Source organism: Plecotus auritus (assembly GCF_963455305.1).
Source record: "Plecotus auritus genome assembly, chromosome: 9".
NCBI lineage: Eukaryota > Metazoa > Chordata > Mammalia > Chiroptera > Vespertilionidae > Plecotus > Plecotus auritus.
Genome location: NC_137783.1, coordinates 46,329,389 through 46,347,957, shown reverse-complemented (window position 1 = coordinate 46,347,957; position 18,569 = coordinate 46,329,389). Strand labels below are relative to the sequence as shown.

At 40.0% G+C, this 18,569-nt stretch overlaps 1 protein-coding gene across 3 annotated transcripts in view; it reads left to right on the top strand.

The window, feature by feature from the left end:
• Window positions 1-18,569, top strand: part of MICU1 (mitochondrial calcium uptake 1) — a 205,594-nt gene that overhangs the window by 52,586 nt on the left and 134,439 nt on the right. For all 3 annotated transcript variants that reach the window (XM_080642102.1, XM_080642101.1, XM_080642103.1), the window contains exon 3: window positions 15,419-15,593. In XM_080642102.1, the coding sequence (XP_080498228.1) occupies window positions 15,419-15,593 (175 nt within the window). The remainder of the gene's footprint in view (window positions 1-15,418; window positions 15,594-18,569) is intronic.

Here is an 18,569-nt window from a genome sequence, read left to right as displayed (position 1 = left end):
GCTCCCAATTACTCCAAACTCCAGTTTCTGGGGAGACACGGGGGACCCAAACTCCTATGGGGAGAAGCTGGACTGTCTGCCATCGGGTCGGAAGGTGAGGGTGGCTTGCTTGCAGGGCTGCACGCAGGAATAATCGTTTCCTGTGCTGGGGCATGGGATGCGGGGACACGGTCGGAGATGCAGAGCCAGCTAACTGGCAGCCATTGCTGTTTGCCACGCCCTAGCCTAGTCACGCCCTGAGACCCTGCCCCGCACAATCTACAAACCCACCCAAGTTCCAAGCAGTGGCTTTAGCATATGAATGGCCTGCCCTATCGCAGCTTAACCTAGCAAACTTGCAGCCCAGGTCAGACAGCTCCAAAACCTCCAAACCCCAAGCAAAGAGGAGAAAACTATAGTTCTCGCTGTAGGATCTGCTGGGTGGCCTCAGACAATAGCTGACCTGCACCCCATTGGAGATCCAGAAGCCAGTGTACCTAGTGGTCAGTGTGAGACACCAGATTTCAACTCCTCACATCCATAAGTGACACATTCAAGAGGCAGACTCAGTGAACACCAAAGCCCCACTGAAACAAGTCCTACACCATAAGCATGTCTCCAGCGCAGCAGTTCTTCCATTATAGACACAGCGGGTCCTCACAGCCAATTGGCCTGGAGGTCAATTCCTCCCAGTGTACCAACAGCAATCAAGGCTTAACTACACCAAGACTTTGCACTCAGCCCACAAAGGGGTGTACCAAGAGCGTCCACCTCAGGTGATTAGGGAGGGTGAGCTACTGGCCCCTATAGGTCACCTACCACTCAAAGCCACTCCATCAACACAGGGAAGCAGCAAAATGAGGAGACAAAGAAACATGTCACGAATGAAAGAAATGGAGGAAAGCAAACTACTGGATGACATAGAGTTTAGAACCACATTTATAAGGTTACTCAAGAATCTTCTAAAAACCGCTGAGGAACTTAGTGAGACCTTTAAGGATCTTTTTTTTTTTTTTTTTTTTTTTTTTAAATATATTTTATTGATTTTTCACAGAGAGGAAGGGAGAGGAACAGAGAGTTAGAAACATCGATGAGAGAAGAACATCGATCAGCTGCCTCCTGCACACTCCCCACTGGGGATGTGCCCGCAACCAAGGTACATGCCCTTGACCGGAATCGAACCCGGGACCCTTGAGTCCGCAGGCCGATGCTTTATCCACTGAGCCAAACCGGTTAGGGCAACCTTTAAGGATCTTAATGAGAATGCCAAAAAAAATGGAAAAGGACCAGTCAGAAATTAAGCATACACTGTCTGAAATAAAGAATATACAGAAACTCAACTGTAGATCAACATACTCCAAGAATCAAACCAAAGATCTGAAATATGAGGAAACAAAAAACACCCAACCAGAAAAACAAAAAGAAAAAAGAATCCAAAAATATGAAGATAGTGTAAGGAGCCTCTGGGACAACTTTAAGCATACCAACATCCGAATTTTTGGGGTGCCAGAAGAAGAGAGAGAGCAAAATATTGAAAACCTATTAGAAGAAATAATGACAGAAAACTTTCCCTACCTGGTGAAAGAAATAGACTTACAAGTTCAGGAAGCTCACAGAACCCCATACAAGAGGAATCCAAAGAGGACCACACCAAGACACATCATAATTAAAATGCCAAGGGCAAAAGACAAAGAGAGAATCTTGAAAGCAGCAAGAGAAAAACAGTTAGTTACCTACAAGGGAGCACCCATACGACTGTCAGCTGATTTCTCAGCAGAAACTATGCAGGCCAGAAGGGAGTGGGAAGAAATATTCAAAGTGATGAACAGCAAGAACCTACAACCAAGATTACTCTACCCAGCAAAGCTATCATTCAGAGTTGAAGGTCAGATAAAGAGCTTCACAAACAAGAAAAAGCCAAAGGAGTTCATCACCACCAAACCAGGATTACATGAAATGCTGAAGGGTATTCTTTAAGAAGAGGAAGAAGAAGAAAAAGGTAAAGATAAAAATTATGAATAACAAAATGACATCAAATACATACCTACCAACAAGTGAATCTAAAAATCAAGTGAATAAAAAATCTGAAGAACAGAATGGACTGGTGAATATAATAGAATCAAGGACATAGAAAGGGAGTGGACTGACAATTCTCAGGGGGAAGGGAGTGTGAGGGGTGTGGGAAGAGATTGGACAAAAATCTTACACCTATGGATGAAGACAGTTGCGGGGGGTAAGGGCATGGGGTGGGGTGGGGAATCAGGTGGAGGGGAGCTATGGGGGGAAAAAAAAGAGGAACACCTGTAATAATCTGAACAATAAAGATTTATTAAGAAAAAAAAAAAAAAACTTTGTAGCCTTGAGTGGAGGCCTAGGCCGGCAAGGGCAGGCGGAAAGCTTGGCTTCCTCCGTTGCCGGGGAAACCCAAGCCTCCCTCCTGCTCTCTGGCCGTAGCCATCTTGGTTGGGTTTATTTGCATATTCGCTCCTGATTGGCTGGTGGGCATGGCTTGTGGGTGTAGCAGAGTGATGGTTAATTTGCATATTACTCTTTTATTATATAGGATCATATTCTGTTGTATGGAGTATATACCACCTTTTATTTATTCACTTCCCTATTGATAGCTATTTAGGTTGTTTCTTATTTTTGGCTATTATGAGTAATACTGCTGTGACCATTTGTGTACAATTTTGGGGGTAGAGTATGTTTTCATTTCTGATGGGTATTTACCTAGGAGTGAAATTTCTGGATCATATGGTAACTCTGTGTTTAGCTATTTGAGGAACTGATGGACTTTTTTCTAGTCTCACTAGTGATGTATGAGTGTGTGCACTTGTGAGTGTGCATGTATGTGCTTAGAGTTCCTTGTATGTAAAATGGGGATAACCTAGCGAAGGAAGTAGACATACAAGTCCAGGAAGCACAGAGTCCCAAAACGATGAACTTAAGAGGCCTACACCAAACCACATCATAATTAAAATGCCAAATGTTAAGACAGAGAGAATCTTAAAAGCAGCAAGAGAAAAGTAGTTAGTTACCTATAGCTCCCATAAGGCTGTCAGCTGATTTTTCTACAGAATCATTTTAGGCCAGAGGATTTGGCATGAAATATTCAAAGTGATCTACAACCAAGATTACTCTACCCAGCAAAGCTATTATTTAGAATTAAAGAACAAATAAAGAACTTCTCAGACAGAAAAACCTAAGGGAGTTTATCACTATCAAACCAGTATTACAAGAAATGTTAAAGGGTCCTCTTTAAGAAGAAAATGAAAAATAGGAATAATAAAACAATAAGTACATATCTATCAACAATTAATTTTTTATTGAGTTTATTGGGGTGACATTGGTTAATAAAACTATATAGGTTTGAGGTATATAATTCAGCAATACATTATATGTTGTGTTGTATATTTACCACCCCAAGTCAAGTAATCAATAGTTACATTATATAAATGTCTAATCACTGGGTTATACACCTGAAACTAATATAATGTTGTACATCAATTATAAGTGAAAAGTAAAATGGATTAAGTACTCCAATCAAAACAAATATGGTGGCTGAATGGGTAAGAAAACCAGACCCTTCAGATTGAAAGACACATAGACTGGAAGTAAAGATATTTCATGAAAATGGAAATATAAGCAAAAACAGGGGGAGCAATATTTATACCAGATAAAATAGACTTTAAAACAAAGGTTATAACAAGAGACAAAGAAGGACCTAACAATTCCACTTCTGGCTATTTATATGAAGAAAGCCAAAACACAAAAATTTAAAAGATGTATGCATACATTCATATGTTAATTGCAGCATTATGTATAACTAGTGGCCCAGTGCACGAATTCATGCACATTGAAAGTGAATTAATTAGAAGAAATATTTTAATATCACTATTTGCCAAGTCCTGGGACAGGTATCCAGCTCCCTCCTCCCTCCTGTCAGAGTCTGTAATGGCACCCACGGGTATGCAGCATCAAAGCTGGTGCCCCAAGGGGCTGCAGGACCCCCCAAGTCCCGGAGTCCTGCAGCCAGTGCCCCAGGGTACACGGGGTTGGTGAGGGGGATGAGAGTGGTGGCCTGGCTCTAAGAAAACTGCCCTGGGCCCCTCTGGGTTACCTCTGAGTTCCTCTGGGAAAAGGGCCAGAGGCGTCAGGGCTGATTGCGGAATCAGCAGTGGCAGTGGTGGAAGAAGCTGTCATGGCTGGCTCTTTGCCTATCACAGTGGCGGGACTGCGGCAAACAGCAGAACATGCCTTGGTGGGAATGTCTCTATCAAATGAGCTGGGTAGGGTCTGTTTTAGAACGTGGCTACCTGGCTACCAGGGTTCCACGTTCTGTTGGGCTCCATCGTCAGGAAGTGAGGTCACTGCTCCTGTCAGGAAATGAAATCACTGCTCTTTTTTTTTTAATTTCTTTATTGATTAAGGTGTTACATATGTGTCCTTCTTCCCCATTACCCCTCATCCCCCCACTCATGCCCTCACCCCCCTGTTGTCTGTGTCCATTGGTTAGGCCCATATGCATGCATGCAAGTCCTTTGGTTGATCTCTCCCCCTTACCCCCACCCTCCCCTACCTTCCCTCCGAGGTTAGATGGTCTGATCGACATTTCTCTGTCTCTGGAACTGTTTTTGTTCATCAGTTTATGTTGTTCATTATATTCCACCTTGCAGAATTCATTTATTAAGTCTAATAATTTTTTGATGGAGTCTTTAGGGTTTTCTATGTACAGTATCATGTCGTCTGTGAATAAGGACAGTTTTACTTCTTCTTCTCCCATTTGGATGCCTTTTATTTCTTCTTCTTGTCTGATAGCAATTTCTAGTACTTCCAGCACTATGTCGAACAGGAGTGGTGAGAGTGGGCATCCCTGTCTTGTTCCTGTTCTTAGGGGAAATGGTTTTAGTTTTAGCCCATTGAGTGTGATGCTGGCTGTAGGTTTGTCATATATGGCTTTTATGATGTTGAGGTATGATCCTTCTATTCCCACCTTGCTGAGAGTTTTTATCAAGAAAGGGTGTTGGGCCCTGGCCGGTTTGGCTCGGTGGATAGAGCGTCGGCCTGCGGACTGGGGGGTCCCAGGTTCGATTCCGGTCAAGGGCATGTACCTTGGTTGCAGGCACATCCCCAGTGGGGGGTGTGCAGGAGGCAGCTGATCGATGTTTCTCTCTCATCGATGTTTCTAACTTTCTGTCCCTCTCCCTTCCTCTCTGTAAAAAATCAATAAAATATATTTAAAAAAAAAAAAAAAGGGTGTTGGATTTTGTCAAATGCTTTTTCTGCGTCAATTGATATGACTATGTGATTTTTTTCCCCTCTCAATTTCTTTATGTGATTTATCACGTTTATTGATTTGCGGATATTCTACCATCCTTGCATCTCAGGTATAAATCCTGCTTGGTCATGGTGTATGATCTTTCTGATGTACTGCTGGATCCAATTTGCTAGGATTTTGTTGAGGATTTTGGCATCTATGTTCATGAGGGCTATTGGCCTGTAATTCTCTCTCATTGTGTTGTCTTTATCTGGTTTTGGTATTAGGGTGATGCTCCTTCATAGAATGAACTTGGAAGTGTTCCTTCCTCTTGAATTTTTTGGAATAGTCTGAGGAGGATAGGCTTTAGTTCTTCCTTGAATGTTTGGTATAACTCTCCTGTGAAGCTGTCTGGGCCTGGGCTTTTGTTTGCTGGAAGCTTTTTGATGACTGCTTCAATTTCCTCCGTAGTTATTGGCCTATTGAGATTTTTAGAATCTTCCTGATTGAGTTTTGGAAGATTGTATTTTTCTAGGAATATGTCAATTTCCTCCAGGTTGTCTAGTTTGTTAGAATAGAGTTGTTCATAGTATTTTTTAACAATCCTTTGTATTTCTGTGAGGTCTGTTGTTATTTCGCCTCTATCATTTCTGATTTTGTTTATTTGAGTTCTCTCTCTTTGCTTCTTGGTGAGCCTGGCTAGAAGTTCATCAATCTTGTTTATCCTTTCAAAGAACCAGCTCTTGGTTTCATTGATCTTTTGTATTGTTTTTTTTGGTCTCTATGTCATTTATTTCTGCTCTAATCTTTATTATCTCCTTCCTTCTGCTCACTCTGGGCTTTTCTTGTTGCTCTCTTTCTAATTCTTTGACTTGTAGCATTATATGATTTACTACAATTTTTCTTGTTTTTTGAGGTGAAACCACTGCTCTTGTGTGGGGAGGAGCTCAGGATAGGGGACCAGGCAATGACCAGGGAGGTTTTCTGTCATGTTGATACCCCAGATCAAGGCTGGGTGGTGGATGTGGAGTGTGGGCAGCTCCTGCTACCCCAGGTTTATCCCGACACTGGAGCTGAATCTCATTTCTCCTGGGTGGAGGTGGAGTGGGTGTGGTGCCCTTTGCCCTGATGTTTAGCCCCCGTGGGGTTACGGAACTCCCCCGAGTCCTAGAGTCCCGTCCCATGGCCGGTGGCCCGCGGAACTCCCCTGATGCACCTCCTGGCCAACTTCCCTCCAGCACCCTCACGCTCGTAGCATCAAGCCCAGCCTTGCCCACCTGCTGTGTGCACAGCCATCTTGTGTCAGTGTGAGGGTGTAAGGACCACTTAGGCTTATATTAGTAAGACTAGAGGCCCGGTGCACAAAATTTGTGCACTCAGGGGTGGGGGTCCCCTCAGTCCGGCCTGTACCCTCTTGCAGTCCAGGAGCCCTTTGGGGATGTCTGACTGCCATGGAGGTGGGAGAGGCTCTCGCCACCGCCGCTGCACTCGCCAGCCATTAGCCCAGCTCATGGCTTTGGGCTGAGCGGTGCTCCCTCTGTGGGAGTGCACTGACCACTAGGGGGCAGCTCTTGCATTGAGCATCTGCCCCCTGGTGGTCAGTGCGCATCATAGTGACTGGTAGTTCCTCTGTTCAGTCTATTTGCATATTAGCCTTTTATTATATAGGATAGCCAAGATATGGAAGCAACCTAAGTGCCCATCAATAGATGAATGGATAAAGAAGTGGTAGCTATATACAATGGAATATCATTCAGACATTAGAAAATGAAATCTTGCCATCTGCAACAACATGGATGGACCTAGAAGGTATTGTGCTGAGTGAAGTGGGTCAGTCAGAGAAAGACAAATGCCAGATGATCTCACTTATATGTGGAATCTAAAAAAACAAAATAAACTAACAGGTAGAACAGAAACAGACTTACAGATACCAAGTACATTTTGACAGTTGCCTGATGGAAAGGGGCATGGTGGGATGAGTGAAAAAGGTGGAAGGATTAAGAAGTACAAATTGGTAGTTATGGAATAGTCATGGGGATTTAAGTACAGCCTAGGGAATATAGTCAGTAATAGTGTAATATCTATGTATGGTGTTAGATTTATTGGGGTTACCACTTTGTAATTTATATAATGTCTAATCCCTGGGTTGTACACCTGAAATTAATATAATATTTTACATCAACTATAAGTGAAAAATAAAAAATAATTTTAAAAAAAGAAAGAAAGAAATGTTCATGGGAGCATAGATTTTAAAAATAATGAGGCCCCAGCTGGTTTGGTTCAGTGGATAGAGCATCTGCCTATGGACTAAAAGGTCCTGGGTTTGATTCCAGTCAAGGGCATGTACCTCAGTTTCAGGTTGATCCCTGGCCCTGGTCGATGCACATGTGGGAGGCAACCAATCGATGTGTCTCTCTCTCATTGATGTTTCTCTCCCTCCCACTCTCTCTAAAAATATCCATGGAAACATATCCTCAGGTGAGGATTAATAACAACAACAAAAGTAATGACACTGTAGGCCAGAAAATAATTTTAATGCCAAGTAGAAGGACCAATTTGCTTTGTCATTTTCCTTGCTCTTGCTGTACAAACTTCTTCCTATGACTTTGAGAAAGTGGAAGATGCTGGCTGTGTTCTAGAGTGGCTGTCCATATGGGAAAGAGTCCCTCGTATTGATAGCTTGCTCCCAGATATGGGGGAATGTTAGTGTCCTTTAGATCTGGAAGTATATGTGAAACAATAAAATAATTTATATGTGGTTAAAAAAAAAAGAAAATGGTACTATATAATTGTTCATTTTAAAATTTTCAAACTTTAAAATTCATAAATTTAAATTACAAAAGAACAACATATTTGGTTTAAATAAAGTCAAACACAGAAGTAAAGAATAAAAATCTTTTTTTTCAGCCCCAATCTCTTTTCCTTAACATAAAATAAATATTATATATTTAGTGTATGTTGTGATAGATAGTTTTGAAATATATAGGTCAAAACAGAGTATATAATTTGAAATGTTTGCTGGCAAACAAAAATGAATGTGTTCTGGGATATACAGTTAAATATATGTAAAGACCAGATGTACTACCTACATTCACTAACATGAAGTAATTTAAATATAATCCTTAGAAACCATATTAGAGTACTTTTAGAGATCATTTGTGACACTTTTACTTTGTTTTTATTTTCTCAATTTCAAAAAGATACAGAGATATGGTAGTAAGGATTTAGAGTTTGGAATCTGAATATATGGGGTCAAATTGGTTAAATCTAATATTCTTTTTTGGGTTTTTTTTTTTAGTCAATTTCAGAGAGGAAGGGAGAGGAGAGAGAGAGACATCAATGATGAGAGAGAATCATTGATCATTTGCCTCCTACACATCCCCTGGTGGGGATGGAGCTGGTAACACAGGCACAAGCCCTGACCAGAAATCAAACTGTGACCTACTGTTTCATAGATTGACACTCAACCACTGAGCCACACCGGTTGGACTCTAATATCATTCTTGTTCAGCCTAAAGTACTTCATTTACTAGGAGATTGTTCACTGGGGATGGATCCTGTCAGCTTTTGTCTAGAAATGCTTAATTTTGCCTTCACTTTTGAAGGTTATTTTCATTGGATATAGAATTCTAGGTTGACTTCTTTCATTTGGGCACTTTAAGTATATCATTCCATTGCTTTTAGCTTTATCTTTGATTTTACTTTTTTTTAAGTTAGTAGCCTCCTTATATCCAAGTATCCCCTTTATTGTGGTAAAATATACATACCATTTTAGACATTTTTAAGTTCTGTGATATTAAATACATTCACATGATTGTGCCACCATCACCACCATCCATCTCCAGAACTTTTTCATCTTTCCAAATTTAAACTCTATATCCATTAAAATAAACTTTCCCATTTCTCCCTCCTCCTTGTCTCTGGCCACCATCTACTTTGTGTCTCTATGAATTTGACTACTCTCTATTCCTCATATAAGTGCAATCATATATTATCCTTTTCTATTTTGCTGATTTCACTTAGTAAAATGTCTTCAAGGTTCATCCATGTTATGGCATATGTCAGAATTTTCTTTTTATATTGTGTATCCAATAACTTATTTTTGTAAGTTCTTTTTTAAAAATATATTTTTATTGATTTCATAGAGGAAGGGAGAGGGAGAGAGACAGAAACATCAATGAGGAGAGAGAATCAATGATCAGCTACCTCCTGCACGCCCCCTACTGGGAATTGAGCCTGCAACCTGGACATGTGCCCTTGATCAGAATTGAACCCGGGACCCTTCAGTCCGCAGGCCTATTGAGCCAAATTGGCTAGGTCTGTAAGTTCCTTTTATACTTGGTCTTTTAACTTCTGTTATAGAATTTAAAGTGATTTACATATCACCATTATACTGTAACACTATCCTGTATTTTTCTGTTTATTTACTTTCACCAGTACGCTTGATAAACTTTCATCTCTTCTCATATAACAGTGTAGTTTTTTCTTTGTTTATTGGTTTGTTTAGCATTTTTTGTAATGCATGTTTAGTGGTGATGAACTCCTCCAGCTTTTATTTATCTGGGAATGTCTTTATTTCTCCTTGATTTTTAAAGAATAGTTTTTACCAGGTATAGTATCTTGGTTGGCAGTTTTTTTTCCCTCTGAGCACTTTCTATATATCATACTATCTTTTATTGGACATCAAGGTTTCAACTGAGAAATCTGATTATAGTCTTATGGAGTCCTTTTGTAAATGACGATTTACTTTATTCCTGTTGCTTTAAAAATTCTCCCTTTGTATTTGATTTTTGACAATTTGGTTATAATGTGTCTTCATGTGGATTTCTTTGGGTTTCTGCTATTGGAAGTCTGTTGGGCTTCTTCAGTCTGGATGTCTGTAAACTTCCCCCAATTCAGGAATATAATTTCTTTAAATAAACTTTATACCCCTTTATCTCTCTACTTTTTTTTTTTTTTTCTGGAAGTCCCACAGTGTATGCATTGCCCTTCTTTACTTTGTGCCATAAACCTCTCAGGCTTTCTTCGTTTTCTTTTGCATTTTTTCCTCTGAATGGATAGTATCAAATGATCTCTTTTTAGTTTCATCAATTTTTTCTTCTGCTTGATCAAGTCTGCTATTGAAATTCTCTAGTGAAATTTTTAGGCAGGTAATTGTATTCTTCAGTGCCAGAATTTCAGTATGCTTTTTTACATTTTTATCTCTGTTAATACTCATTTTTTAATGCATTGTTTTCTTGAACTTATAGAGCTTCTTTATGATGGGTATTTTGAATTATTTTTCAGGTAATTAATATTCCTTTTTTTCTCTTTTTTTTAGAATCCATTTCTGGAGATTTATTTTGTTCCTCTATTTAGGCTTTATTTCTTTGTTTTTTTGTGTGTGTGTCTTGTAACTTTATCTTGAAGTCTGTGTTTTTGAAGAATCAACCACATATTACAGTCTTTAAAAGCCCTCAGCAATCAACCCAACTATAGATTCTGGGTACTCCTGAAACATTTTGGGGGAAGATACAGCTCCTCTGGGTTTGGGTGGGCAATTTCTCAATTACAGAGGCTTGCCACTTTCTTTTTCAGGAGTTTGTAATCTCTTGCTCTCTCTGGTCTGTAGCAGAAGCCATCCTACTCTCTGTCTTCTCATTAGCCATGAGGCATTCAAAATATGCCAGTTTCCATCAGCACCTAAAGTCAGGGGGGATATATACCAGTCCTTCTTGGAGTACTCTGAAGAGCTAGAATGCAAGACACACATTCCACTTCTTTCCCTCCCATTTGAGGGAGAAGCCTCAAGTGGTGTACCTTTTCCCAGTTACTCCCAGATGTGACAGCTGCAGCAATCCACCTCCTGCTCTTCTTTGTTCTCATTGGTCCCCAGGGATGCAAACTCTACCAATTCTATCAGAACTCTAAGTGAGGTGAGCAGAAACCAGCCCCTTGGGTAGCCGCTGAGTAGACAGAATGTTGGACATCCATTCCATTCTTTTCTTTCCTCCCTGTGGGAGAAGTTGCTAGCTGGGCTGTTTACTCTTAGTGCTCAGCTGTGCCTTGCTTGTAGGAGAGGCTCACATAAGTAAAGTGCAATTGCTCCTCTTACTCATTACAGTATTTCTGTTCTTGGTATTATTCTTTCATGGTGTACAGCAACATCTTAACTGGATTTAGCAAATTTCATAAATGTATTTTGATCATGTATATCAATGTTAAACCTATGTTTCTATGAGTGACAAAGATTGGGATTTTCTAGTCTAACATCTTGTTGACATCTGTATAATTACTATTTTATTGGATATTTTACATTGTGAATGTTACATTATTGAGTGTCTGAATTTTGTTGTTTTTCTTTAAAAGTATTGATTTTCTTGTTGGCAGGCAGTTAATTTATTGAAAAACCTGCTTGATCTTCCAAAGATTTTTTGTAAGCTATTTTTTTAAAGCATTGTTTAGGGTATCTTTTTCTCTAGGGCTAATTTAGCCCCATTAATAAAATATGATCTGCTCTGGCTGGTGTGACTTAGTTGGTTGGAGCATTGTCCCATATATTGAAAAGGTTGTGGGTTTGAATCCTGATCAGGCACGTACCCATGTTGTGGGTTTGGTCCTTGGCAGCCCATTGACGTTTCTCTCTCATATCGATGTTGCTCTCTGCCTGTCTCTTTCCCTCTCTCTTTCCCTCTCCCTCCCTCTCTCTAATATCTATGAAAAGCATATCCCCAGTGAGGAGGGAAAAAAATGATCCTCCTACAGTGTTTACTAAATATCTTGAGTGTTCAATAATTTGTCATAACTTGAACATTTCCCACTTTTGAGTTCTAGAAATTATTTGGCCTACAACTCCTTATTATTTGCCCAATTTTGTATAGTTTAATCCTAAGAATGCACTACTTAATGTTAACTCAAGGAGACCCCATGTAGACTTAGGGGACTTTTTCTTTGTTAACTTTCTCTCTTTGGTCCTCTATCCCCTACCAATTCCAATCACCTTGGACTCTTCAAACTTTTATCTGTCTTCTCAACTTAGAATAATTACTGTATTTTGCTTGGGATCCTGCTTATAATCTAGAAAATGTCTCTAAACGACCTTCATGGCAATTGTATGCCTCACTTTTCTCAGAGAGTTGCTATTTATTGTTCAATATTTGAAGACATTTGTTCCAAATATTTTTTCAATTTTCCGTATTTTTTCCCTCTGCAGAAAGGCAAGCCTATTGCAGTTACTCCATTGTGGTTGGAATGTTACAGTATTTGTCTTTTTGTAACTGGCTCAATTCACTTAGCATAATGTCCTCAAGGTTGATCCATGTTATAGTATACTAGTATTCATGCACGGGTGGGATCCCTCAGCCTGGCCTGCACCCTCTCCAATCCGGGATCCCTCAGGGGATGTCCAACTGCCTCTCGCAATCTGGAACCGCTGGCTCCTAACTGCTTGTCTGCCTGCCTGCCTGATCACCCCTAACTGCTCCACTACTGGCCTGATTGCCCCTAACTGCTCCCCTGCTGGCCTGATCACCCCTAATTGCCTCTGCCTCGCCCCGCACCCGGGACCCAGGATTCCCTCCTCCGGCTGATCGCAGGCACCTGGGACCCAGGCTTCCCTCCCTTTAGCTGACCGCAGGCACCCAGGACCCGGGACGGCTTTGCCAGGGCCAGCCGCAGCCACAGGGGACCGTGGGCGGGCGGCTTCGCCCAGGCCACAGCCACAGGCACCTGAAACTGCGGGGAGGGTGGCTTGTCCCTCTCCCAGGCCACAGGTGCAATCATAGGCGCCTGGGACTGCGGGGTGGGCGGCTTGTCCCTCTCCCGGTCCGCAGGTGCAGGCGCTGGTGCCCAGGACCGTGGGGTGGGCGGCTTGTCCCTCTCCCGGGCTGCATGCCCAGGTGTAGCCGCTGGCACCTAGGAGAGCAGGACAGGCAGCTAGTCCCTCTCTTGGGCCGCAGGCGCAGCTGCTGGCACCCGGGACCACGGGGACCGTGGGGCATGCGGATTGTCCCTCTCCCAGGCTGCATGCCCAGTAGCAGCCGCTAGCACCCGAGACCACAGGGCATGCAGCTTGTCCCTCTCCCGGGCCGCAGGCACAGCTGCTGGCACCTGGGGCCGCGGGGCGTGCGGCTTGTCCCTCTCCCGGGCCACAGCCCCAGCTGCTGGCGCCCAGGACCGCGGGGCGTGCGGCTTGTCCCTCTCCCGGGCCACAGGCACAGCTGCTGGCACCTGGGACCGCGGGGCAGGGGCTTGTCCCTCTCCCGGGCCACAGGCACAGCTGCTGGCACCTGGGACCGTGGGGCGTGCAGCTTGTCCCTCTCCCGGGCCACAGCCCCAGCTGCTGGCACCTGGGACCTCGGGGCAGGCGGCTTGTCCCTCTCCCGGGCCCCAGGCACAGCTGCTGGCACCTGGGACCGTGGGGCGTGCAGCTTGTCCCTCTCCCGGGCCACAGCCCCAGCTGCTGGCACCTGGGACCGCGGGGCAGGTGGCTTGTCCCTCTCCCGGGCCACAGGTGCAGCCGCTGGCACCTGGGACAGTGGGGCGGACGACTTGTCCCTCTCCTGGGCTGCAGCCTGGCTGGTCCCCATTCCTCTCTCACGAGCTCATTTATGCCTGGCTGGTCCTTATTCCTCTTTCCCCAGTGTTGAGTATCTGAACTGTTAAGGCGTGACAGCGTGAGGGCGTGATGAACATTTGCATGTTAGCTCTTTATTATATAGAAAAACAGGATTTCCTTTCCTTTTTTGTATTTTTCAGATTTTCCTTTTTAAAAATTTTTATATTAAAAAATTTTCATATAATTAATTCTTATAATTTGATGAGTTGGAGATAAGTATACATCTGTGACCCATCACCACACTCTACTAGTATGTTATAAAAATCTCCCATGGCTTGCAAATCTCCCCTTCCCCATTCCTTGGAAACCACCATTTCACTCTCTGCCTCTAAGACTGGTTGTTTTATATTCATTATAGGTATAAGTGGTATAATGTAGTATTTGTCCTTCTGTGTCTGGCTTATTTTACTTAGCATAGTGTTCTCTAGATTCATCTATGTTGTCACAAATGACAGGAGTTTCTTCTTTTTTTAACATGGAATAATATTCCATTGTATATACATACCACATTTTCTTTATTTATTTGTCGATTGATAGACATGTCTTGGCTACTCTGAATAATGCTGCAATGATCATGAGAATGTAGATCTCTTTGTGATCCTGATTTCAATTTATTTGGCTATATAACTAGAAGTGAGATTGCCAAATCATATGGTTGTTCTATTGTTAGCTTTTTGCGGATCCAACATACTGTTTTCCATAGTATTTGTATTAATTTACATTCTGCCTACAGTATATCAAGAATCCCTTTTCTCTACATTTTCACCTACACTTGTTATCTGTGGTTTGTTTATAAAACTATCCTATAAAGTGAGGTAATATCTTGTTGCAGTTTTGCTTTGTATTTCTCTGATGATTATTGATATTGAGCACCTCTTCATGTATATGTCGGCCAATTGTGCATCTTCTTTTGAGAAATGTCTATTGGTTCCTTTGCTCATTTTTTAATGAGTTATTTGCTTTTTTTGTTGCTGTTGTTGTTGTAAAAGCTCCCTATATATTTTTAATATTAACCCTTTATTATAAAGTATATGGTTTGCAAATACTTTCTTCCATTTTGGGTATTGCCTTTTCATTTTGTTGATTGTTTCCCCTGCTCTGCTGAAGCATTTTAGTTTCACGTAGCCCTGCTTGTCTATTTTTGCTTCCATTCCAGGTGTTGCCTGTGCTTTTGGTGTCATATCCTTTACTTTTAAGGCTGAATATTCTATGTATATACCACATTTTCTTTATCCATTCATCTGTCAGTAAACATTTGGGTTGCTTCCACATTTTAGATATTGTGAGTTATGCTGCTATTAACATGAGTGTGAAAAAAATTTCCTTATTACACTGCTTTCAGTTCTTTTGGATATATAACCAGATTGAAATTCTGGATCATATAGTAGTTCTATTTTTAATTTTTTGAGGAATTTCTTCATGTAAACTTTTTACAAATTTCATTGCTGTTGCTCCTCCCAAGCTGTATCTGAAAATCTTCATTTGGCTAATATGATGGACCTTCATGATTAATGTGTGTGTGTGTGTGTGTGTGTGTGTTTGTGTTTGTTTATTTATTTATTTGTTTGTTTGTTTGTTTAATCTAGAGCCCTTGCAGAATCTCCACCATCTGTAAACAACCTAAAAAGTGAAGTTGGTGATAAAGGAAAGAATAAAGATGAAGGGGAAGTTTGTAACCATGAAAAAAAGGCTGAAGATACTTGTCCTGAGCCTCATCCGGAAGAGAAAAAGAAGAAACGTTCTGGATTCAGAGACAGAAAAGTATGAAACACAGTTATATAAATGAATCAGAATTATAGTTAATCCAAGATTCGAATAATGCAGTTGAGTCTCTTTTATGATATATTTCAGATGGTTCATATTTACTTTGAAGTTATTCACCTCTTCACTATTTTCCATCATGTTCTAAGGCAAACATACTCTTGGAATGTAAAGTTAATGGAGTTAGGAAAAGGACCTAAGATTACTAATCAGGATTAGAATATATTTTCTTCATTCTTTCAATTTAGTTACCTAACATTGATCTTGCTTTCTGGATCTTTCTGATATTGTACATTCTCATATATGTTAATTGAGTCCTTGTGGTAATACAGATTTATGATGTCAAGTTGTAAAGGTAGAATAAAATATCTTGGGAAATAAACAGATATTTCCAGAAAATCAAATAAATTTGAGGACAGCATAAACTTCAAATGACTTCAACATTCTATATGTTTAATACAACCTGCTGTTCTATGCCTTTTCTCAGAAAAGTTTCAGTTTCACTATTACAATGCCTATGATATTGGGCATTTGAATTCAGCAGACATGAGTGATGAAAAGTCAAAAAGGTGAATTTATTAGATATTTTGCATGTTAACATTAAAATACAGGAAATTGCCTTCACTTGCTGAAATATACCTAATCAATGCAAGAAGATAATTTGACTTATTTATGTATTGTGTGTGTGTATGTGTGGTACATATTTGCAAGAAGAATTTCTTTTAGAAATTTGGATTTTCTGTATGTCTGTTTGGATGAAGTTATTAAATAAGTCTTCTCATTTCCTAAATTCATTTCTTACTGAGGTGAATTTGAACAAAAGCTATGTATCACAAGTTAATTGTCAACTATCCTAGTGTTTCCACGATACATTTATTTAAATCTTTTGTCCTGAGTGAATTCAAGGAAAGTTCAAATTTTTCTTACTCCAGTAGTTTCATTTAGAGTTAAACTTTTACAAAGTAGAGCTAAAATGACCCATATAAGCATTTATTTTGAACCTTTCACTTTCTACTCCCGCTGTCTGCTCAACAGATGACCATATCTCATAAGTCAGAAAAAGTGAAAGCTATCGATGTAATTAATTTTCAACTCCATACCTATAAAAACCTTTCTTGTCTCTGTTTGAAATAATTGTGTTTTCTTTCACTGAAGTCTCAGTGAAAGAGCTATTTTTTTCTGTTCAAGCATAATCATTCCACATGTTATCCTGTCTCACCAAGAACTTTTGTCAACACTTATTCTTTCTTTATGCTGTTTTTTTCCCCAGTTACTCTTTGTGTGTTTTTTTACATAGTCTACCTACATAGTCATATTAAAGATTCTTCTATCTTTAATTAAATAATTAACTGCACTTATGATCAGTTTTTTTTCTAGCTACGTCCCATTTACATTCTTTCCTTCTAATACCAAATTGCTCCAGTATCTACATGCTATTTTTGACATCCTCAGTTTTCTTTTAAACTTTTTACTTTTGTTCCTTTATGTTTTCTTGATTTTCATGTAATACTTCAAATATCCAAGAAAATAAAGACTACTAAAATGAACATACATGTACCCAACACTTGTTTTGTCATTTTAACATTCTCCTATATTTGCTTCAGTTGTTGTTTTTAATCCTCACCTAAGGAAGTATTTTTATTGATTTTCGAGAGAGAGAAAAACATTGATGAGAGAGAAACATTGATCGGTGGCCTCCTGCACACACCCCACTGAGACACAAACCCACAACGTAGGTATGTGCCCTTACTGGGAATCGAACCCACAACATTTTGGTGTACAGGATGATGCTCCAAACAACTCAGCCACCTGGCCAGTACTTCAGTTTTTTGTGTTTTTTTTTTTTTTTTTTTAATAAATGAAATGAATATAAAATACACATGGCTGTATACTCTTTTCAGTCCCATTTTTCTCTCTCCCATGTCAGAGCCAAACCAGTGTCCTGAATTTATTCCCATGCATGGCCTGCTTGTTTTATGTGTTTTATTTTAATTTTTAAAAATTCACAGGTGTAAAGAGTTAGGAAAATCATATCACTTAATTTGTGGATGCAGTTTTTGTTGGTTTGTGCATGCTTCTCTCATTTTGTTTTGTTTATTTTTAATTTTTAAAACTTTTTGTCCCTTCTGAAACCTCAAGTCCTCAATTCTGAAAAATTCTCAGACTTCGGCTCAATATTGCTTCACTGTCATTTCTTTCTTTTGGAACTCCACTTGGATTTAAAAGAACCTATCCTTTGTATCTTTTAACTGCTCTTTTATATTTTTCTTATTAATTGTTTTTCCACTCCTCCAGGGTCTCTCTTTTCTTTCAATTTTTTTTTGTGATAAAATACATATAACATAATATTTACCATCTTAACCGTTCTTAAGTGTACAGGTTAGTGGTATTCAATACATATTGAAAAGAGTATATAGCAATGTACAACCATCACCATCATTCATCTCCATAACTGTTTTCATATTATAAAACTGAAAATATACACCTATTAAATAATAACTCCCTACTATCCCTTTCTCCCAGCCCTGGAAACCTCCATTTTATTTCCTGTCACTATGATTTTGAATACTAAAAGAATGTCATACAAATGGAAGCATACAGTATTTTCATTTTTTTGGGACTGGCTTATTGCGCTTAGTATAATGTTTTCAAGGTTGTTCATGTTGTAGCATATATCTGAATTTTCTTCCTTTTTTAGGGCTGAATAATATTCTGTTGTGTATGTATACTGCACATTGCTCATCCAGTTATCCATTCATGGATACTTGGGTTGCTTCCGCATTTTAGCTCTTGTCAACAATGCTGCTATGAACATGAGTATATAGATTTCTCTTTGATATTCCACTTCCCATTCTTTTGTACTAGTATATGTACCCAAAAATAAAATTGCTGGATCATATGGTAATTTTATTTTTGTTTGTTTTGTTGTTGTTGTTAATCTTCACCCAAGGATACTTTTTCCATTGATTTTTAGAA